Consider the following 22,926-nt stretch of genomic DNA (forward strand, 5'->3'; position numbering starts at 1 on the left):
ACAATAAAAATGATGATGATGATGATGATGATGCCAACAAAGAAGGCTACTATCTAGTAGTATATTTGAGTAAATACCAAGCACCATAGTAAGCTTATAAAATATATTCTTTCCTTTAATCTTCACAACAACTCTTGGAGCTGGGTATTATCATCACCATTTTATAGATAAGGGAACAGAGACTCAAAAGAATTAAATTACATGAACCGAGTCACATAACTGTAAACATGAGGAGGAGGAACGGAAGGCAGGGCTAGCTGACTGCAAAGGCTGTGCTTGTAACCACTACACTTCTGTGCCTCCCATTTCCTCATCTCTGGAACCAGCACAATGTCAGGAGTCGGGCAGGGAGAGGTCAGATAAGTGGGCGGAGGTCAGTCCAAGGATTGTTGGAGGTGGTTAATCTCTAAACTAGTTATGTATGAATTAGGTCTTAGCAGAGCCTGTCGGGTGAAAGGTGCCCAGAACAGACAGCTTTCTTATTCTATTAGTGCAATAATAGCAGTTTACTCTATTCTGTACAAATTAGATTCCAGCCCTGGTTCTCCTACAACTTGCCGTGTCACCAGTTTTCAGTGCCCTCCAGTGAAATTGATATTTCTCCTCCCCATTGACAGTGAGCGTGCCTGTTTCCCACTCGCGCTGCTGATTGCGCTGATTGCGCTTGAACCCCTCGCTCGTGCCTGACCCCACCTTGATTGACAGAAACCCTGAACAGCTGCCCGCGAATCCTTGCTGAAAGGCCTCCCTCCCCCACAGCGTTGCACAGTGCAGAAAAATGATTAACTGTGCCGGAGTCCATTCTCCAGAAAACACTTAATTTGGGGGTGAGCGACAGTAACCCTGATTGTTGCAGTCAGGTTTATCCAGGGACAGGAAGAAAAGCAATATATTTACTTGATTTAAAATTAGCCCCACGTAGTCACCGGTGGGATCCTGTCAGGCTGCTTTATAGTGATTCTGCTTTTAAAAACTGTTTTATCCATTGGGCAAATACCTCTAGTTCCTGTGCCCAAAGTCTGTCAGCTAATGGGAGCAGGAGAGGGCCCTCAGCTGGAAGAGATTTGCAGTTGGCATGGAAGGGGAATGAGGAGGATACGTAGGAAGAAGAGGAAGGTGATGCACAGAGCTGGCCTACACAAATCTTTCCGTGAATACAGGGATTAGGAAAAGCAGCATAGCGAAATGACAAGGATGATGACAGCTGCCATTTATTTGGCTCCTACTATGTGGCAGGCACAGTGCTAAGCAAATTGCATGCATTATTTCATTTAATCCTTCGATTTTACAGATGAGGAAACTGAGACTCAGCGAGCCTAAGTAATTGGCCCAAAGTCACTGTAGGGGCAGGAAGACAATTCCTCTACCCTCTAGGTCTTTCTGGCTAGTGTAAGAATTAAATTGACAGGAGACAGAATAACAGGAGAAAAACAAAGTTTAATAACATGTATACGTGGGAGAGATCCAGGAAAATTGAGTAACTCACCAAAATGGCAGAAGCTACCACCTTAAATACCACTTTCAGCTAAGGACAAAGGAGGATGTTGTGGGTAGTGGTTTGGGACATAAAAGGGGAGGAAGGCGATTTACATGGAAATAGAAAAGCAATTGTTTGGTAAACAAATGTTTGCTGGGCCATCTATGGACAGTGTGACACAGAGAGAGAGAGAGAGAGAAAACTTTGATAAAAATGGGCTTAGCAAGGATCCTCCCAGGCTACCATACTGAGAGTTACCTATTTTGATGGCCTGTCCTGGGGACAGGCCTTCTATCTTAAAGTTTTTAGGCAGTTAAGGACAAGGTCAAAATTTCTTTCAGTCTTTCATCCTTCAAAATAATCAAGCCAAAGAGACACATGTTGGGGTGGTCCATTCTGATCCCCCACATCATGAAACTAGTAAATGGCCCAGCTCTGCATGCTCTAGAGAGACCTGAACTTGAGGACTGACTCTGCAATGGACAAGTCGCTTACTTGCATTTACATGGTTTTGATTGTGGGTGTCAGCCATGCATAAGGGGGTTAGAAGGTGGGAGGGTGGGAGCCTCATGCTTTGTCCCCGACATGAAAGCCCCTTACCAAACTGTCTCAAGAGAGCAAATCTGACTATACTGTCAGCACAGACTTTGCCTTAAATTTTTCTAAATTTTAATTTAATTTCAGGCGTTGTAATTCATCAGCAGTGTGATGTACCAGGTGGAGAGCCCGGACTTTGGAACCATTCAGATCTGGGTTCAAATCTGACTTTATCATGCCCATCTGGGAAGTGTCTTTGGGCAAGTCACGCAGCCTCTCTGAACCTCCAGTTTCTTTGTCTGTAAAATGGGAATAATAATCATTTTCTCGATGTTTATATGTAAAGATTGAATGAAATAACGTATGTAATTCCCCTGGCCTTGGGTCTGACACATGGCATCTGTTCAATTTAGGATCTCCTCTCTCTGCTCTATCATCCTTCTTTTCTACCTGTTGCTCCTGAGACTGAGATGGAGAACTTCCTTTTTAATGTAAAGCAGCATTAAAGTGAGTTTGGAAACTAGTGAAGAAAATTTATCATAAACCTACTACTATAATTCAAAGCCTGATGTCATATTTATGTATTTCTTTCCAGGTTTTTTTTTTTCATATGCATACCTGGTCTTACAGACATGCAGTCAGGAAAAACATGCAATTTTGTGTCCTGCCTTTTTTTCTTTTCCTTAACAATGTGTCCTAAGCGTTTGCTGTCATCGATGGTTGTTGTAGTTATTTTTTACATTGATTGTACGCCATCCAGAACCTGTATCATAATTTAGCTAAGTCATTCTCCTATTTTTAGACATCTAACTTGCTTCCAATTTTTTGCTGTTACACAGCAGTGTACATCTCTGTGCATGTAGCTTCTTGGTTTGGAACTTTTGACTGTTGTGGCTTTGTAACAAAACCAAGTGTAGAACCTGGGGGATAAAGTTCTGTTGTTTTGTGTTGGTGGTTGTTTTGTCTTTTTGGTTTTTGTTTTCCCAATTAGAGGGCCATAAGTCAAAGAACTCCAGTTACTTTTATATTTTACAGAAAGGGCGCTATTAAAAAAAAACTGCACTAATAAAACAGAAAAGTAGGTGGCTGTGTAGCTGGGTTGATTCCTCCTCCCTTTTGAAATGAAAAATGCCACTTGAGTCACCAATTTCTTGCGGTTATAACCCTATCTGGTGGGTTTGTGCATTTGATTTTTGGAAGGGAAGCATTCAATGTGACAGAGAAACTCTCCTATACTTATGTTGGCGACTCTTGCATAATGACTCTGTTAATGGCCTCCTGCTGGCAGGGTGCTGGGGGAGCCTTCAATGTCTGAATATCTATTGAGCATTTTTCTTAAAAATGTCAAGATGGAGCTTGCACTTTCTCAGCCGTCTCTCATGTCTTGCTGGGCAGGAAAAGGCGACTAGAAAATGTCAGCCCTGGGATCAGATAGACCAGAGCCGAGGGAATAAGAAACTTCCCCCATCCTAGCTCTTAGCTTTTAGAAATCATTAACATTTCAATGTGGGTGATCCTATGAACCCCCTACCTTTCCACAGCCTTTCTCTGAACTCTAGCATCTTTTCACCTTTTCACTGAATTACAAACTAGTTTAAAGGGAAAACAGTATCAAGTTTCTTATTTAGGTCACTTTCAGTGTACTTGAGGAGAGTTTTTACAAACAGTTATAAATACAAACCGCAGGGTGTGATTTAGATAATCCTGTGATGTACGTTGGTGGTGGGTGGTTACCACTATTCTTCAGGAAACAGAGAATGTGATCATTAAAATTTATATTGTTTCAGTGTTCTGGTCCATCCTTAAAGCAGGCTGGAGAGGACCGTTTATATTTCTTAGCATTTTTGGATCCATGGCTATTACTTTCAAATCATTTGGATAACATGCATTTCCTGCTATACGCAGCTTTAAATGATGGTTGCTGTGGGGCCAAGAAATATTTATTATCACCATTGGGCACCCAAACATTAATTTCAGCCTTTATTTGCTGGTGGCTTTATGTGGCCCATATTTTATCTTCTATTTAAAGCAACATATGTAAAAGAGGAGGCTTGGCTTGAGAACACAGCCTCCTGAGTTTGAAACTTGCCTCGAACTTATACCAGCTCTGTGGTGTTGAGTAACTTACTTTCCCTCTCTGAGTAATTCAGGGTATATCATTATAGCTCAGTTTCCATTCCAGTTCCAATATATACATTGTCCAATAATGTTTTTCAACCCATCTTTATGTGAGGATTAAGTAAGTAATATAAATAAACCATTTGGCATGTAGTATGCACTCAAATGATACCAAGTCTTGGGTTACTATTATTATTTTGATTATTTTCAAAGATAAAGAAGAGTAGTTGCTTGAGCTGATGTATTTCTTGGCCAGTCTCTGGCTGAGCATCCGTTGTGTCCTTTGGGAAGAGGAGAGCAGAACAAACTATTTCTCTTCCTGCTCGCTTCCCCTCCCCCATAACCCAGGCCTATAAAATTAACCGCCCACCAAACAATACATAAAAGAGTTAAGAAGACCCTAGCATGACTTATATTTAAGACCCTGGATCAGAGATTAAGGGTCCCTTTTATTTGGGCTTTAAGACGACATGAATGGTTGAACTTCGCATCTCTGACTCGGCATCCTCTTACTCCTCTCTCTAAGTTTTGCCTTCCAGCTGGTGGTTTCTCAGCCCACTCTTGGTGACCCCGTGCTCATTTCCCTACCTGCCAGCCTCCAAAATTATTTCTGGATGACTGAGTCTTCTCAGAGAGTCCAAGTCTGAGTTGGATTCAGAACTTTGCATTTCCAGATGATTCTCAGGAGCACATCTTCCACAGGTCACGAAGAGGCCACCAGCCTCACAGCTGTGGCCTTTGTTGGGGGCAGGGGGGTGAAGCCAAGAGGAAGGGGTGCCAACATCCACCTCCAAGCCTCCCCCTACCAGCTGGGGCTACCCTTGTTAACTTCTGTGGGTCACCAGATCTCGTTATGAGCATTTTAACCTATCACGTTTTTTTCCACTGGCTTGTCTGCCCCCTCAGCGTATTTTTTTAACGACTTGCTTTTGCATCTAGTTAAGAACAAGAGAAAGCTTTGACAATAGAAAATTTCTCTTGACAAAGCAGTGAGAGTTCTCTTCATTCTGGGATGAGTTAATTCTCCTGACCTTTTAACAAGACAGTGCTTTTGCACACTTAGATGAGATAATTGATTCTAATGGGGAAAGAAGCGCTGCTCATTTAGTGACACGTATATGAGTTGTCTGTAGTTCAAGCAATTTCTCCATTACCTTTGGAGTTGCCAATATATAGATTGGAACAGTGAGAAGGTAAGCAGAAATGTGAGCTAATTCAGCCTGGGAAATAGCAGAGTATTCACTTCTTCCAGGCAAGTTAACTTTTATTGTTATTGATGACTACACAGAGATAGTCAAGAGCAGTGCAAAACATCTCATTTGGTGTCCGGTACCTAAGAAGTGCTCAATAAATGTTAGCTACTATTTTATCATTATTATTAATGGTATGAATATCATGGTTATAAAACATACTAACATACCTATGTATAAGTTACAAAACACTTTGCCATATATTGTTTCATACGATGCAACAATTCTTTGAAATATTTTTATCCCCATTTCTCAGCTGAGAATACTGTAGCTAGGAAGTGGCAGATAGGATTCAAAGCCAATTTTCTTACCTTTGGTCCAGCACACATTCCCCTGTGCCACAGTAACCACAGAGAAAGCACAGGGCCAGATTCCACTTCTGTCACCAGAGTACGCCCTCCTGGTTAAATCAGCCTTGTGCGTGTTCTTGGCCGGCCTGTGTTTGGATCCGAAGTCAGAAGGATGTGCTGTGCTCCAGTCTCCTCTACTCAGCATTTTGTGTCTTGAGACAGTTGCACAGGCTCTCAACACCGCCATCAGTGACCCCTTCCACAAACTGGGGCCAAGTAACACAACTCGCTGTCTCCTTCACAGGATCCTATGTTCCTGCCTAAAAAGACGTGTGAAAGGCTTGGAGGCCGCTTAATGTGTAAAAGGGGATGACTTTATTATGCCCATACTCCTTGCTAGATAAAGCTGGTGAGGGGCAGCATGGTGAAGTGGGTAGAGCCTGAGCCTTCAAGCCAGAACCACTGATGTAGATGATTTCAGAATTTGAACAGTTTTGGATTCTAGTCTAGGCTCTGCCACTTGTCAGTGATTTAACCTTCCATATGTTGATTGATGTCATTGTGCTTTAGTTTCTTCATCTGTAAAATGGAGTTATTAATACTCACCTTTTAGGATTGTTGTGAGAATTAAAGGAAATAGTGTGTTTACTGCTTTTAGCACAATGCCTGGCACATGGTAAGCACCCAATACATCATAGTGTTATAATTATCACAGTTTTAGTTAACCCTCTGAGCCTTAATGTACACATCTGTAAATTAGGTCTGGCAGGGTTGCCGTGAGGATTGGGTGTAATACATACAAATTACCCAGTGCCCTGGTGGGCACACTGTTGGTCCACAGTAAACGTAATTACCGTGGGCCTTCATATCTCTGTAGATCTTTCCCTGTGTTCCTCTGGCCCTCCTAGTGGGTCAGTCACCCACTCCTCTGGGCCTTCTAGTCCTTCTGAATAGACTTGTTACTCGTCTGCCTCCTCTACTTGACTGTGAGCTCATCAAAGCAGCTTATCTGATTCAGGGCTGGCTCTCCAGGGTCAGACATAGGTCCTGGCATACAGTAGGCTTTAGAAAATGTCCATCAACTGTACCAAGGAGTGATGCTACATACAGGATGCTGTGGGAGTCCAGGGACTGAAGTGCTTACTCCGTATGTGGGGATTCAGGGTTGGCACCCCAGAAGAGGTTAAGTATGGGCCATTGACAAGACTCCAGTCTTGAATCTTAGGATGGCATTTAAATAGATATTTTGTACTAGATCACAAACCTTTTTGGAAACAGGCTTCCTAGCCTTCTCAACATTGAGTATCTCAAGGGACAATGTCCATTCTTTGGCATCTTATGGTCTCTTCTAGATTGTTGCACAAGACTATTTAGCCATTGCTACTTTGGAAAAATATCTCTAAAACAGAAATACGTGCACATGATACAAAGTCAAAATGTACAACAGATGTACAGTGAAAAGCAAACCTCTCTCCTTTCCGTGACCCTTAGCATCTCTTTCCTTCAAAGGACATACCCACTGTTACCAATGTCTTTCATATTCTTCTAGAAATATTCTGTACATATACAGGAGGGGTTTTTTTTGCCTAAATGTAGTATATCTAATACACTGTTATGCATGTTATAGTTTTCCTTCCAGAAAAATACATACAAAGAGCTTCCTCACTCTTTTTTATGGTTGCATGGTATAGTGTGTAAATATAATTTATCTAGCCCCTTGTTGCTGGACTGTTTTCCAGTATTTTGCTGTTACAAACAATGCTTCAGTGAGTAACCTTGTACGTACCTCATTTAGTATGTGTGTGAGTATATCTGGAGGAGAAATCTGTAGAATTGGAACCCCGAAGTCCCAGGGTAAAGGGTATGTGGATTTAAAATTTGATAGCTTTTGTCAAATTGCCCTCCATAGGGTTGTACCAGCGTCTGCTCACACCAGCAAAGTATGAGAGCACTTATTTCCTGTTCTCTGGCAATACTGTATATTTTCAGCCTTTTTTTATCTTTGCCAAACCATATGTGAAAAGTAGTATTTCAAAGTTGTACTTACATTTCTCCCACTATGAGTGATGTCCAAAGTCTTTCCATATGATTAAGAGCCAGTTGTGTTTCTTATTCTGTAAACTGTCTGTTCCTATCCCAGTTATGTTTCTTATTCTGTGAACTGTCTGTTCTTATCCCATACCTATTTTCCTACTGAGTTGTTAGACTTTGCTTATTATTTGTAGGAGTTATTTTTATACTAAGGAAATTAACCCTTTGTGATACCAATTGCAGTTTTTCACCTGGATTGTTATTTATCTTTTGAAGCAAAAGACCAAGTCCTTCTGGAACTCCCCCACCCCTGCCCCTTGACCTACTCACCAGACTGTGAGCCCTCAAGGGCAAGGTCCATGCCTTGATCATCTCTGTGTCCCTGTGCCCCAAATAGGGCTTGGCACTGCAAGAGCTCTCTTCAGGGGCTATTTGTTGAACTGAACTGAACTGAATTCCTGTGTTCCCCACCCCTCCCGCCCTCCCCTATGGCTTGGGAGTTCCATTTCCACCTCCAGCAGAAAAAGATGACTTTTCTCATTGCTCACCACAGCCATGCACCTGTTTGGCCTAAACTGGCACCTGCAGCCGCTGGAGGGGCAGATGTATGAGATCACGGAGGACACAGCCAGCAGTTGGCCTGTGCCAACGGACGTCTCCCTGTATCCCTCAGGGGGCACTGGGTTAGAGATCCCTGACAGGAAAGGCAAAGGAGCCACAGAAGGTACGGTTGCTGTGTTGTCCGTGTCGTGAGTCCTCTGTGTCTGCCTTTGAACCAAGGAGACCTCCATTATGCGCGTCATGTGCCTGACTCACAGCTCCATGCTCTGGCGCTTCCTCCATCCCTCTGCACTCCACACCAGCTGCCAGTCCACCTGTGTCTTCATTGCAGTTCCTTGTCACTGTGAGCTCATAGCGGGGCTTGGGTAGGGCTCATGGTGCTCAGCAGTATCCCATCTCATGCCTCAAGGGAAGCATTATGGGCTTTCACACTGCTGGGATGGCTGTCTTGGATTGTGTAGGGTCAAGATGAGCCCTTCTGGGGCACCTTCATGGGATGAATGGGCATCTCCAGGAGTGGGGTGTGGCAAGGTGGGTAGATGGTGTGTTGTGATTGAAATACTCTTGGACTCTTGTGGTTTAGTGAAAACACCAGTTCAGATGTTCTAGCATTTACCAGCCACATGACCTTGAGTAAGTCACTTAGTTTTCCTGAGCCCCAGTTTCCTCATCTGCAATAACAATAATCATTAGTGTTTATACAGTATGTTTGTTTCAAAGCTTTCTGTCAAGAGCATTTCACATTTAATCCTCACAGAGATCCTGTGAGGTAAGTATAATTATTTTGCCTATTTGAGATTCAAAAGCTGGGGATCACATTAATTAAGCGACTTGGCCAGGGTCCCACAGCCAGTGAATAATGGAGTTTGGGATATAAGCCCAGCTCTGTGTGACTCCAGGACTCTTGCTGTCTCCATAAGTTGTCCTACCTAACTCACCCCCATGGTTAGAAGACCCCTGAGGAGACATGAATGAGAAATCCATTGTACAGTCAAACACAGATATTTGTCTATCTAAGATGGAGGTGGTGGTGACATTTGGAGTTTTCCGATCTTGAGTGGGACATCCATAGACCCTTGTTCTGAATTTCTTAGGGATCTTTCTAACATGCCATTGACACAGATTCCTTCACCATCAGCCAAGAGTGGCACAGAATCACAAAAACTGGTACCAGGAAAGATGTGTGAGCTAATGAGTCAGTGTGGTTGTCATTCTGGCCATCCCTTCTCCTGCACCTGCTGTGATCTGCTCGATCTCTCAGGTGTTACTTCAGTCAGCAAAGTAGCTGCCTCCAGCCTTCACTACTTACATCTTCTTTCCTCTCATATCAGTTAACTTTGGAGTCATGGCTTCTGAGCTTCCCTGTCCTTTCAAGGATTTGCCTTCCAGGAACCACTTTGGTTAAGAGGGTAGTATATGCTTGGTCAGAGTGGCTATTCATGACCTCTGAAGGATCCTGAAAGCCAAAATTAACCCTTGACCTATGGTCATCTTTCAGGGAAGTGAGAACTGGGGTCATTTCCACAAAGCCAAATCAGAACTTCTGCCTACGATTTTGAGGGGCAAAGACAGTCTTCGTCCTTTTTAAAGATTTTAAGACTTAAAACATTGAATAATTTACACCTTCTTTGCCCCTTAATGGGATATGGAGGGAGCATGGAAGAGGCTATGCAAAGAGCTCTGGGTTAGGAGTCAAGAGCCCTGAGTTCAAATCCAGCTGCTGCCACTTATGGTGACCTTAAGCAAATCCTTTGAAAGACATTCTGGGCTTCATTTTCCTCCTCTTTAAAAGGAGATTATTGAGCTAGATTAGTTCTAAGGTCCATTCTAATTTGCAAGTTCTACATATAAAATTAATAATAGAATCATCCTATGACTAACCAGATGGCTTTTCAGAATTTTTTTTTTTTTTTCAGTTTGGTTCTGTCCATGGTCCTGCCTGTTGGCTTGTGATTCCCGCATCAGTTTATAGTGTCAGATGCCACAAATGAAGACTGCCTTTAGATCAGCATGTACAAATGCAGCTTTAAGATGTATTTAATCCTCAAGGCATTGGTAAAGGGTCTCACTTAGCAAAATGTGTTTTCTTCCCTCCATGATTAGTATCATTCTTTAAACAGGAGCTGGATCTATCTGAAATCTCCCACTCTAATGAAATTAGTTTGTGGGTTGCTTAGGCTTGTTTCATTTTTCCCAAGGAGCAAGAGGTGCAGATAAGAGACAAAGTAAAATTGCACCAGCTTATTGGTTTATTTTAATTGGAGTATTTGTGCTTAAAGGGATTATCTGTCATTTCTAATGCAAATGGAAATCCTGTTTACAAACCCCCAAAATGCGATGCAGTGCTGGAAATTGGTCAGCATCAAAAGCAATTACTGTGACAAAAAATACATCAGTCTGGAAAAACAGAGGACAAAGCTTCTTATGGTTTATGTGAGACCACATGGTTCTTAATTTCTTTTACCCTGGTCAAGCCAATGTCTGCTCAGTTTGTGTTTTTAATTGTGATGTTAAAATTCTAGTTTCTTAGACATGCCTCAAGGGGGAAAGTCTTTAACTCTGTTGTGAGTATATATTTCCTGTCCCTTCTCAGGATATGAGAGAGGAGGGTTGATTCCAGAATTAAGATTAGAGTCCTTGTTTCACAATGATGGGGGAAGCAATCTGGTCTAATGGAAAGAGGATAAATGAGCCTTAGAGTCAGACAGTCCAGTGTTTGAACCCTGGCCCTCCATTTGCTGCTTCTGTTAACTCATGCCAGTTACTCCATCTCCTTTGGCTTTAGTTTCCTCATCTGTAGAACAAAGATAATAACATCCATCTTTTCAAAGACTAGTGGTGAAGAGGCACTCAACAAATTGTAGTTCCTTTCTTCTTGTCCACTCAAACTCCAAGCCATTCCATGTCAGAATCTCAGAAATCCAGACTAATTAACATTTTTTCCTCAGAGATACTGCAAAAGTTTGGGGTATTTTGGACATTTTTAAAGGATATGTATCTTTTAATTATGCAAATGAAATATATGGTGAACCCAGTATTTTAATTGTTCATTATGTCTTTGAGAATAACATCAAGCTGCAATTTATACTTTATTTTCAAAGTGGCTGTAACCATCTCAGGGTTGTCATGGGATGGAAACTCAACACAGCAGCTTTTCGAAGTAAAGCCACAAGAACTTATGTTATGCATTAACGGAGACGGGGGGAAAAAAGCATTGAATAAACAAGCATTTCTGATGGTTGAATTGATGGGTTAGGGATAGCATTCTCTGCTTTCTGCAGTGAAATCAAAATTGCCCATCAGTTTGAACCATGCAAATTGCTGCACCCAGGCTCAGCTGGGCTCTCCAAAATGGAACAGCTTATTTTGATAACCAAATAAATTTCAAACAGTTGCTAAGGAAACTAAAGGATTCTTTGTGCAAGTTGTGGCCTTGAAAAAAACTGAAAAGGTGAGGGGAGGGGGAGAAGGTTAGTTGATTAGGAATTTAGAACCTGTGTAGATAGATCTTAGTTCAGCAAAGTAAAGACTGATTGGGAAGTGCATAGGATTCCAATTCTTCCACATCTCCCTTGACTGAGCTAGCCAATCATTTCAGCAATTTGTTGAGAAATTTCTTTTATAGACACGATTGTATTTGCACAGCATTGCTACAGGAAGCCTGAATCTGTATATGTTTATAAAGAAAAGGACTATTACCAGTAGAATCTACCTTGTGAAACCTAGTCATGCTATTGGGGGCCCCTAATTCTGAATGAACCTCTTTGTACTGTTTGTTAAGCCTCTGAGGGCACCCACTGATTGTATAGTGTCCTTCTTATGAATCTCTTGAGATGCTGCTAACTGTTGCCCTTTCGCTTTGGGACCTGTTTGCAGGTTCCTCCGTGATAAAAATTGTCAACTTCTTGTACCCAGGATGCCAGGAAGTTCTTCAGTGGACCTTGGATCTACCTGGTCTATCTTTGATGTTTAGCCTACTGGGGCCATGAATTAAACTAGACTGTTGCTCTTAAAGAGAGTCATCGCACCCTGCTACCATTGAGAATGCTTTTTTAATGTTTCATTAGTCTTCATCAATTAAGTCTCTGAGAAGCCATATTCTACTAAATAAAGAGGGATCCCAATGGCTTCATCTCTACCTGTTTCTTAAGCATTCTGAGCCTCAGTATATACATTTTAATAGTGTAAGAATTAACTGAACCTACATAACTGAGGGTGCCCACCATATAGTTGGAGCTCAATAAATCGTAGCTAATATGACTACCTCTCCCTTCATTACTATTACTACGACTACTACTATTATTATTTTCCAGAATATACATGGGGATAAAAGGCATTTTATACACGGGACTTTTCTTCTCCAGCTGCCTCTACCCTCTCTCACTACTCCGTCATTGGTGGGTTTTGTTATGTAGTGGGACATTTTCTATCCTAGTGCTCGCAGCTTGGTACTCAGAATTAAGAATAAAGAATCTTAGGTGATAGGATCTGGAAAGAGGACTACAGTAAGGGTTTTTAAAAGGCAGGAAAGGATGAGGGTGATTTCACTCCAAACATCAGCCCATCTCTTCCCCATCCGGCAGAGACACCTGGCTAGCTGCAGCGCTTTCCCCTCAAAAGCCCCCATTTCATCCCTGTGGTTAGTCCAGTATGGGGACCACTGGGGACCCGAGGGGAGGAATAATGAAGGTTAAATTCCCAGATGGGGATCCTCTTCCCTTCTCAAACATTGCCTTTAGGCTGGGCCGTGGCCCTTTCCCTAAGGATCTGGGCAGGATGACTTCTAGTACAAAGGTCACTTTTGAACCCAAAGCTCCAGAGTGGCCCTCATGCACTCAGCCAAGAAAGCCAAGGTCCTGATTTTTTATTTCATTGTAATACACATCAAAGAAATTTTTTTTTCCTCCCATTTTGCCTGCTTAGATGAAATACTGAAGTGCTAGAAAAGAATATTCCCCTTTTGCCACTCCTCTGGGATAACAGCCAACTTATTTATGTCTCTGGGGCCTGCAGACCTCTACAGAGAACCTCTGGGCTTGGCCTCTGACCTTTGAGGTGACAGAATTTAGCTGATACAATAGCTGTCTCCTAAAAACATGTTCACTGGAGTGGAAAATGAACTCTGCAGGGTTCTCCAACAGTGTGCCAAAATGTGGGAGAAGTTTTCATTATTTATCCTCAGACACAGGAATTATTTGAATGCAGATAGTTCTCAAATCCCATCAGCTTTGACTCCCACCTACTCGCAAAGGAAATGAGTCCTTAAAATTAGCAGTCTTGGGCTTATTTCTCTGCGGTCTCTAGGAGTTAAAAGCTCAGAACTCATCCTGCTTTTGTTTCACTCTCTCATACTTCTGCTTCCCCAGCAGAATTAGAAGCTGAAGGGTCTGCTATTTTCTACCTGGAATATAAAAGGATTGTGGTATTGGGAACCCAAAAGTCAGATAAGGAAGAATTTGCAAGTGATTCTCTTCTGTCCTAATGCTTTGTGAATTTGGCTTCTGTCTTTGAACTTTGCACCACATTATGTGGTTTGTGTGTGTCTACACTGTCAAGGTAAAAGTCTAGGGCACATTCCTTCCACAAAGGAATTAAATGAGAGCTCTTTCCCATGCTAAGGACAGAATACTACTGGTGCTTTTATTGAGAGTATGCATTTTAACTTTTTTTGTTGGCGTATTTTTAATTAAAATAACATTTAACAGTTTGAAGCTAAAAACCTGATGTTTCTGCCTAGGAGTTTACAAGGGAATGATAACATATGGAAAAGTTTAACATTTAAATTGAATTTTATTATTTAAAACAGTAAAATATTTTATGACTGCAACAGTGCCCTGCCAAGCTCCATTTCAGCATCAAATGTGCTTTGTAAGGAATCTCACAAAGCTAGGGAAAAAAGACATTTTAATTTCTTATTCCCCAAATGCTTTTTATAAAAATTTCTCACAAACATGTTTTCTCTACAAATGGATTCTTGTTCTCTTGAAGTGTCTCTTCGAACATCTCTAACAACACAACAAACCTTGGAACCGGGATACCCATGGGGTACTTTCTAATGACAAATAAGGTGTAGTCTGTTGACTTGATTTTAGCTTGTCATCATCCTAAGGGTGGTCTTCTAACATCTTTGTAGTCTCCACCTGCTCCTATCCAGCTCCTCAGAAGGCTGATGTCTGGCAGGAAGTGAGGGTTCATATTTTGCACGTGTGAGTGTGTTTAATTACTAAATAGAGGAAGTTTGATAAGCAGCCTTCCTTCCTGGCACTTGGGGTGTCCCCAGAAAGCCATCACTCTCCTGATTGGTGACAGAAGCGGGCAAGAGGCCTTACTCCTGATCCCCTCCCCCACAACCTGCAAGGTTGAGGGCCTGGGTTGAATTTCCAATGAATGTCATGGGCTTTGTACCTGAACTTGAGAAATTCCCTCATCTTCACCCACTTTAGCACAAAAGTGGTGTTCAAAGATCCCCATCCAAGACAAAGAAGCATTTTCAGAAATGTTTCCTCCCTTCGGAAGGACACTCTTCCTCATCTTCCCCAGCCCTACTTACCCCTGCTTCCAACACAAACCCCACCCACATATCTCAGCCTCAGAATTTGGCTTCCAATTATACATAAGCTAGTAAACTGGTAAAATACATTACTCCACTCAGGTCACGCTTCCTACTGCTAGGGGCACCATTCTGAGTTGGAAACTTAATAGCAACACCTCTTTCCCTCTATCCTTTCTATTTTAGCAGGCACGCTTTTGCACACACGCACATACACAGAATTATTCTCATGTGACCGCCAATGATTATTTTTAGGATCAAAATATATCTTAACAAGCTGTAGAATTGTGCAGTAAACAGATGGCCCTTGGGGAGGACCTGTACTGCTTTAGAAGAATGCATATTTTTAGCAGAACAATTTGAGCATCGCTGGAAAAAGGTTCTGGATGTTCTTACTCTCAATGGAGGGCAGGAGGGCTGGCAGTGGCACGTCGTAGAGGGGAGTGTGAGGCAGACAAGAGGCCTCCCCGTTCGGAGGCTCTGATCTCTTGTTTCACTTGTGGGTAACTATGATGTTTTTGTCTTCCTTTCCCTGTGTCTTGGTAGGAAAGCCCAGTAGTTTCTTTCCAGAGGACAGTTTTATAGACTCTGGAGAAATCGACGTGGGGAGACGGGCTTCCCAGAAGATTCCTCCTGGCACTTTCTGGAGATCTCAGGTCTTCATAGACCATCCTGTGCATCTGAAATTCAATGTGTCTCTAGGAAAGGCGGCCCTCGTCGGCATTTATGGCAGAAAAGGCCTTCCTCCTTCACATACACAGGTAACCAGACACCCTGCTGATCTCCGGGGGCTCCTACCTCAAATCTTAACCCAAAGTCAGGAAGCCTAATGCTTAAACCTGGATCCTTGAGCTTGCAGGGAATTCCATGTATTTTATAGCCCATTCATCCATTTGCCCTCTCTTAGACCCTACCTTTAGGTTAAGTAGGGTTACATCCCTGGGGCTTTTTAAGAGGAAAGAATTCTTGGAAACTTCTCAATAGCCTTTCTCCTGTTATCCAGTCTCCTGAGTTAAATTATCCTGGAAAGGTAACCTAGAGAAAAAGCATGCACTTTGGAGTCAGACAAACCTGAGTTTGAATCTTCTCATTATCATCTAAGTAAACTGGGGCCTGTTACTTCTCCTCTCAGAGCAAGTTTCCTAGTCTATGAAATGGTGATAATGGTACCCACTTTGCAGGGCTGTTGTGGAGAATAAAGAATAACATTTATACGGTAGCTAGTGTGGGACCTGGCTCAGAATAAAGGTTCCTTCCCTAGTCTCTCACATTCCTTCTCTCCTTCAGGGTCACACATCTGCTCAGACACATGCACACCAGAAACACATAAAAAACTTGTCCAGGATGATTGACATATTATCAGTCATGATGGGTAAGAACAGACTTGGGTAAGATCCTCCCAACTCTGGGATTGGAGTAAATAAATCAGAGGCATCCGTCAGACATTCCCAGGCCAAATGCAGTCTTCCTAGCCTCATAGTTATTTCAAATTTTTAGTTAAAAGATAGATAAATATCTATCTTTTTTTTTTTAAGATGTATGGGTAGGTAGGTAGTAGGTAGGTAGATAGATAAACTCAGTTAGCTTGCTAGTAGGCCAGTAGGACTTAACCACCTACCTGTTGCTGATACGGCATGACTGACTGCTCTTGAGTCTCATACCAGCAGGCTCAGATCAATCAGCAATTGTATGTGACACAGCATGTAATTATTAATGGAATTTGAGCTAATCCAGTTTAGTTCCCCAAAACTGCTCCGTGGAACTGGAGTGTTTAGAAAGGATCGTTGACGAAAGGAAGATAGACATAAATCAAATTTTCATTTGCACATGACTGCCATTTAAGGCATATCCAGTGCTCGGTCCCAATCCTAGACCCCTGGGATTCCAGCCATCACTGCACAGAGTTGGAGTTCAAACACTCATTAGGTAGTTGGGTTCTGATCCCATGCCCACCATTGGAAAAGCATGGTTGTCCTGATACAAACTCAGCCAGGTGAGGACTCACCACACATATGCCAAAGTTAAAGCGAAATAAGGCTAAAAAGTACTCCAGTAATTATGCTGCATTCACAAGAGAATCAGGAAACTATTGCCATGAGAAAATGGGGTCTGGGAAGGAGTTGGAGTTTTTTAATCAACAGCATGCGGCTTTAGCCTCTTTTCCTGTCCTAGCTTGTGTTTCCTTGTGTCCTCCCCAGCAGAAGCCCACGGAAGGAATCCAGCGTTGTGATGAAGCAGATCCACTCTAATTATGCTCTCTTTGTCCTTTAGTTTGACTTTGTGGAGCTGCTGGATGGAAGGAGGCTCCTCACCCAGGAGGCACGGAGCCTGGAGGGCCCCCAGCGCCAATCTCGGGGAGTTGTCCCCCCCTCTAGCCACGAGACCGGCTTCATCCAGTATTTGGATTCAGGAATCTGGCACCTGGCTTTTTACAATGATGGGAAGGAGTCAGAAGTGGTTTCTTTTCTCACCACTGCCATCGGTAAGGACCCTCTCCACTCTCTGGAGTCTGTGGGATATTGTCTGTTTGGGTGAGGGGACACTGGGGGATTCTTGGGGTTGAAGCTGACAAGGGAACGTGTCTTGCCTAGAGCTCTAGATGCCACCCGGAGTCTGGCATGGGGCCATCCTGACTGGGCTTGCTGGACAAGGAATGGGAGTGAGAGGCAGGGAAATGAAGGATGGGAGTCATAAGAGGGGATGGAAGGCTGTTCTGGGCTGGCGCCAGAGCCCAGGGCTGTTGCCCACTGCCTTTCTTGTGCTCTCTGTGGCATGGTGTGTGGACCAGCAGCCACATTAGAGACCAAGGAGTGGAACTGGTGATGAGAGAGGAACCCTGGATGACTAGCCATGTGGAGGCAACATCTCTTTTCTTGTCACTTCTCTCCAACACCTATATTTGTATTTATAGTCTCACTTGGTTCAACTGACTGATTAGTTATTTGGGTTTTTGACTTTATTGTGTGTTTTGTTTGTTTCTTTATTTTGCTTTTGCAGCCAACAACCCCTGGCAGATGAGAAAAGAAGATAAAGGAGAGAGTGAGGGTAGCAGTGTGAAGGGCTGGATGAATAATGTAATCAGTCAGATTGGGCTTTTGTCCAGAACAGAAAAGCTCTGAGCTCTGATAGAGTGAGTCCCAGTGTTTTAAATGAGTGCCTAACACCTTCGCTGTCCCTCATGGTGGGAGAGAGCCACACAGTGGGAGAGGGCCGCAGCTCTCGGTTCAGAGTGACCTCGTGACCACCTCACTAGCCTGTGGGTGTCTGGGGAGCCTGGCATCCTGTTCCAGGGGATTTCTCTTCTTGACCCACACTTGCCGTGGAATTCATCTCCTCCTTAGATCGCCAGTGTGCTGTAGGATGCGGTGGCCTCAGGGGTTCAGGTCAGAAAACATTTTTTCTGAGTTTATATTGCAAGTACTATAACATAGCCTGGAGATAAAATCCCCTACAGGAAAATAAAATTTATAGAAAAACAAAACTCCACTAACCAGAACACATGGCAGTGGGGTTTGTGCTTCATGAAAAGCTCTATATGGTTTAGAGTTCACCTCAAACTCGGTCTCCGTCCTTAACTGAGAGTCTCTCTGACACAGAAAATGGAGTTGAGTAAAGACCTCTGAATGTGGCCCTTGGTTCCTAAAACTCTGGCAAGACCCTGGTTCTTCCTACTAAACAGCAGTAGTCATTTTCAGCCATTTTCCTCTTATTTGCAATTTTGCCCTTAGTGTTGAAGCAGAGAATACCCTCCCAGTATATATGGGGCATGATTTATAAGCTTCTGCTGTAACTGCATTCTTAATATTCTACCCTCTTGGCAAAATGAGGGAGGGGGGTCGGTCAGGCTACATGGGCTCTGACTCTGGAAATATCACTTTGTGCTGCCCTTGTGTAGGAAGTGTCTGTCCCAGCTGCTGGTCTGAGTGCCTGGAGGGCAGGGACTTTCGCATAATCTTCTCTTCCCCATCCATGACAGCAGCCCTGGCCCCTCCCCCCAGGCCTTCCCCCCCCCCCCCCCCCCCCCCCCCCCCGCCGCGTGCACTGTCACTGAGCTAATAAGTAGTGAGCGTGAGTGTGGCCTTTCCTCTGCTCAGCCTCCCGTTGGCAGGACTGTCAGCAGCCCCAGTCTTGGCACTTGTGGTGCTGTTGGTTCCCTCCCCGAAGGCCCTCTTTTGCGGTGGGGTGGAAAGTGTGCTCGGTTCTGAATCTCTACCACTAACTTGTGTTTCAACCCTGCACAAACACTGAAGTTTTCCAGCTCATAGTTTCTCAAGATTCTGGAATTTGAGGCTGCAGCTCAGTGGTTGCTGGTGACCTAGAGGCTAATGAGGCAGCTCCATTCCCTGTCATTGGAGAGTCAGTTCTGGTTCTCCCCATCAGTTAGGCTGTCACTTCGTGGGGTTTGCCAGGCTTCAGACCCTGTTTCTTTTCTCTTTCTGGACACAGTGGCTTCAATCTGGGGACATGATTATCAGGTTATTAGTGGTGCCTGAGTTACAGCTTCATGGTTTCACAGCCTGACTTCTCTCTGGCGTGGGTCACAAAGAAGCATAGGGCATCATGCTTGTGCCAAAGTAAGATCTCTTACAATCAGAATTCTTTATTTTTAATGACTGATAATAAATATGAAAGAATATTAATATAAACCCCCAAAGAGAGCTACTTTTAATTAGGATGTGTATCTTAGAGAAATAAAGTGTAGGTCCATTTAGGTACCTTTGCCAACTCTTGGCTTGTCAGAACTTGCTAACCTGTTTTGTCATAATTAAGGAGATGGTCTTGCTTTTCCCTCTGGTTCTCCTGTTCTCACCTAAATGATGAAACCTGTCTTCCCTCCCTTAACCCCACAATGTCTTTTAGAACATATAGGCTCTGCGCTGCTTCTCAGAGTTTAATGAACCACCTGGCGTCTTGTTAAAATGCAGATTCTGCTTCCTTCTGTAGGTGTGGGTGGGTCCTTAGATTCTGCATTTCTAACCAGCACTCGGTGATAAAAATGCTGCTTATCTGTGGACCACATTTTGATTAGCAAGGGTTTAGAGTACCTTATGGGTGGTCCCAAACATCAGTGTACGAAGGAATCACCTGGGAAGCTAGTGAAAATTCATATTCCCGGACCTTTTCCCCAGAAATTCCAGCCCAGGAGGCTGAGCCAGAGCCCAGGTAGTCCTGATTCTGGTTGTCCGTCAACTAAGCTTTGAAAACAAATGCCTTAGGAGCACTGCTTTCCATTCCTTCCTTCCCTTACTGCCCCATGTTAGCTCTGTGACCAGTCAGTCACATCACCTCACTTGGTCTCATTTTTCTTGTCTGGAAAATGACATAGTAATAGTACTTTGCAATTCTCCTTATGAAGATTAGAGGAGTGAATATAAGTAAGTGCCCAGCACAGGCTCTGGGCCCTAGAAGCACTCGATAAATAAAAGTTGTTAAGACCTTCTCTCTTCCTTTTTCTCCTTCCACGTTTCTCTGGATGCTTTCCTGACTTGTCTGTCTTCCTTCTAGCTACGGTGATTGTTTAATGAATACCTTTCTTTTCTTTAATACAAAAACAGACTGATTCTGATGTTGCTATTAATCCCTCTCTCCCCAGGAGTCCCTGGCATTGAGTCTCAGCTGTCTGTGAGCGTTACCTGTGAGCTATGAGTTGTAATTTGTCTTGGCAGGTTAATTAAAAGTTTAGGTCTTGTTTTAGTGAAGTCATTATGGTCCCAGTATACAATCGTACCTCTCAGGTTTGCTTAACACACAAATTGGAATATGACCCTCCCTTTGTTACATGTTGAAATGCAGATCTAGAATTTAAGAAGATCTGAGATGTCAGAATCCAGGGTATTTATGTCTGTTTGTAATTAAGTCACAGGAGAAATAATTGTGTTTAGTTTAACAAATGGCTGTACTGTGTACGTTTTTGCTTTTCCCTCCATTTAATGCAATCCAGCTGATGATTTTAAGTTAAATGAGTTTATCTTTTGCCTTGAAAAAGTCTAAAAGAAGTTTACAAACAGTATACACAAATATATACACACAGAAACCTGATGTTGACAGAGCTCCCTCTGAACTAGACTCATTTACCCCCGCCCCCACCCCCAGCCCACTGAAATGAAGCAAGTTTTAGAATGAAACATGGCAGCTATTTTCAGAGAGAACAATCTTTCCCCCGTGTGTGGAGATCCAGAATTTAAAGGTAATGTGGTTTCTGGTCCTGGCGCCATTGGGGGTGGGTAGCCTTGCTGAGCCCAAGAATTGAATGAAGTAGGAGGATGTATACCAGTAGCTAAAATGTAATTAGCCATTGCAATTTACAAAGGACTTCAAATACATTCTTGAAGCCTTGCAGTAACTCCATGAGGCTATTATTTTTGTTATCACCCCCTGTTGCAGATGAGGAAACTGAGGTTCAGGGATGTTAAGAGAAAAGCTAGGACTTGAATATTTATCTGTCTGGCTCCAAAGCTTGTGACATTCCATCTTTAACAGTCTGCCTCTTTCCCAAGATCAAGTCTCTTTTTGAGGTATTAACACTTACTTCTGTTTTCCACCTATTCATGCATTCAACAAACATTTAGAGAACACCTACTGTGTGTTGGGGACCATGCTTAATTAGCTCTTTTCTGCATGTAATTTAATCCTCACAAGAACCTTAGACAACATGTATTTTGATCTCAACTTTATGGATGAAGATATTGAGACTCAGAGAGTTTAATTGACTTGCCCAAAGTCACAGTTAGTAAGGGCAGAGCTAGGATGGAAACTTGATCTCAAAATCCCATGCTGTCCGCACTATGCCACAGTGTCTTACTATTTGCCATGATACTAGTAAATATTTTATTTCCGTTTGTGTTATATGGAATATGATTTCCCCTTTATTAACTGGCCTCCACTATGGGTAAGTATCTTACGTCAACCCAGGAAGCTTTCTTGAGAAGTCATTAAAAAGGTCATGAAAAAATCTCGCAGCATCCAAAACTTTAAACATAAAAATGTCTTTGTACACGTTGCTTGCAACCCCAAGACCTGACAAGTCAGTATCGCAGTGTTTTGGGTCTCCAGATAGCATCTTATCTTTTAATTTTGGTTGATGCTGAAGCGTAAAAGAACAGATCAAGCTGACACTGTGGCAGTGTGAGCCAAGCTGGAAAAGAACAGAGGTGTTCCACAGTGGATTTAGGAACCCAGAGAAAAGAAATGAGAATCACTCTTAGAAAACAGGGACACTGGTAATTTTTATGAGAAATGTGCCTTGGTTTTCCTGGTCTGAGTACATTTGTGCTAATTAAAGAGAAGAGTCCTTTGTTCATGCCTAGGGACCTCTTCTATGCCAGGAACTAGAAGCAGATTTAGTCCCTCCCTCTCTCACTCCTTCCTTCCTTTCTTCCTTTGTCCAACAAATATTGTATTCCTGCTCTTTTCCAAGCTGGAGCTACAGAGAAGGTATGACATGGTTTCTGGCAAAAGTGGCTCATGGTCTAGATTAAGAAGATGAAGCACTTATACAGGCAGTGCCTCTGGTGCAAGAAAAAGAGAAAGAAAGGTCCCTCCTGGAGCCACTAGTCAGAGCGCCATGAGGGTTGGAGGGAGACAAGGGCATATCTGGCCGGGCGGGTCAGGGCTCTCTGGATGAAGTGACATTTGATGGGACCTTAAAGGATGGCTATAATTTCCACATTTAAAGAAGGAAAATGGGAGGGGGGTTGTTGAGGAGTTAATTCCAGGTAGCAGGACAGCCTGAGCAAAAGGTAGGTAGGCAGATAATTAGTGCTGGCTGTGGGGAGCCAGCAGTTCTGTTTGACTAGAGCACAGGATGCCTTGAAGAGGGGAAGTGAGCTGTAAGGGGGCGCCGCGAATGCCACCCTCAGGGAGGAAAAGGTGCATTCTGCAGGTTTCGGGTCCCATTGCAGGCTTTTGAGCAAGGGAATAAAATGATTAGAGCCAGAGGATTTATCTTCTGGGGCCCAGAAGAAGAGCCCACTAATTTACGTAACTAGAGGGGGTTACTGGGATTGAGCTTTGTGATTTTATGAGAAAAGAAAACAGGAAGGGAAAGGGCAACCAGGAAGGACAGAAGGGCTGGTTCAGTGGTGCTAGTGGGGTTTTCATTTGCTTCCCTGC

General features: G+C 43.1%; 1 protein-coding gene across 35 annotated transcripts in view; it reads left to right on the forward strand.

Annotated features, from left to right (window-relative positions):
- TENM4 (teneurin transmembrane protein 4) overlaps positions 1 to 22,926 on the forward strand; it is a 2,707,421-nt gene that overhangs the window by 2,481,072 nt on the left and 203,423 nt on the right. For 31 of the 35 annotated variants that reach the window (XM_070274304.1, XM_070274303.1, XM_070274305.1 and 28 more), the window contains 3 exons: positions 8,257 to 8,427; positions 15,361 to 15,575; positions 17,086 to 17,296. In XM_070274304.1, coding sequence (XP_070130405.1) covers positions 8,257 to 8,427; positions 15,361 to 15,575; positions 17,086 to 17,296 — 597 coding nt within the window. The remainder of the gene's footprint in view (positions 1 to 8,256; positions 8,428 to 15,360; positions 15,576 to 17,085; positions 17,297 to 22,926) is intronic. The other 4 variants (XM_070274316.1, XM_070274324.1, XM_023646531.2 and 1 more) reach the window with 1 other exon arrangement.

Source organism: Equus caballus, chromosome 7 (genome assembly GCF_041296265.1).
Source record: "Equus caballus isolate H_3958 breed thoroughbred chromosome 7, TB-T2T, whole genome shotgun sequence".
NCBI lineage: Eukaryota > Metazoa > Chordata > Mammalia > Perissodactyla > Equidae > Equus > Equus caballus.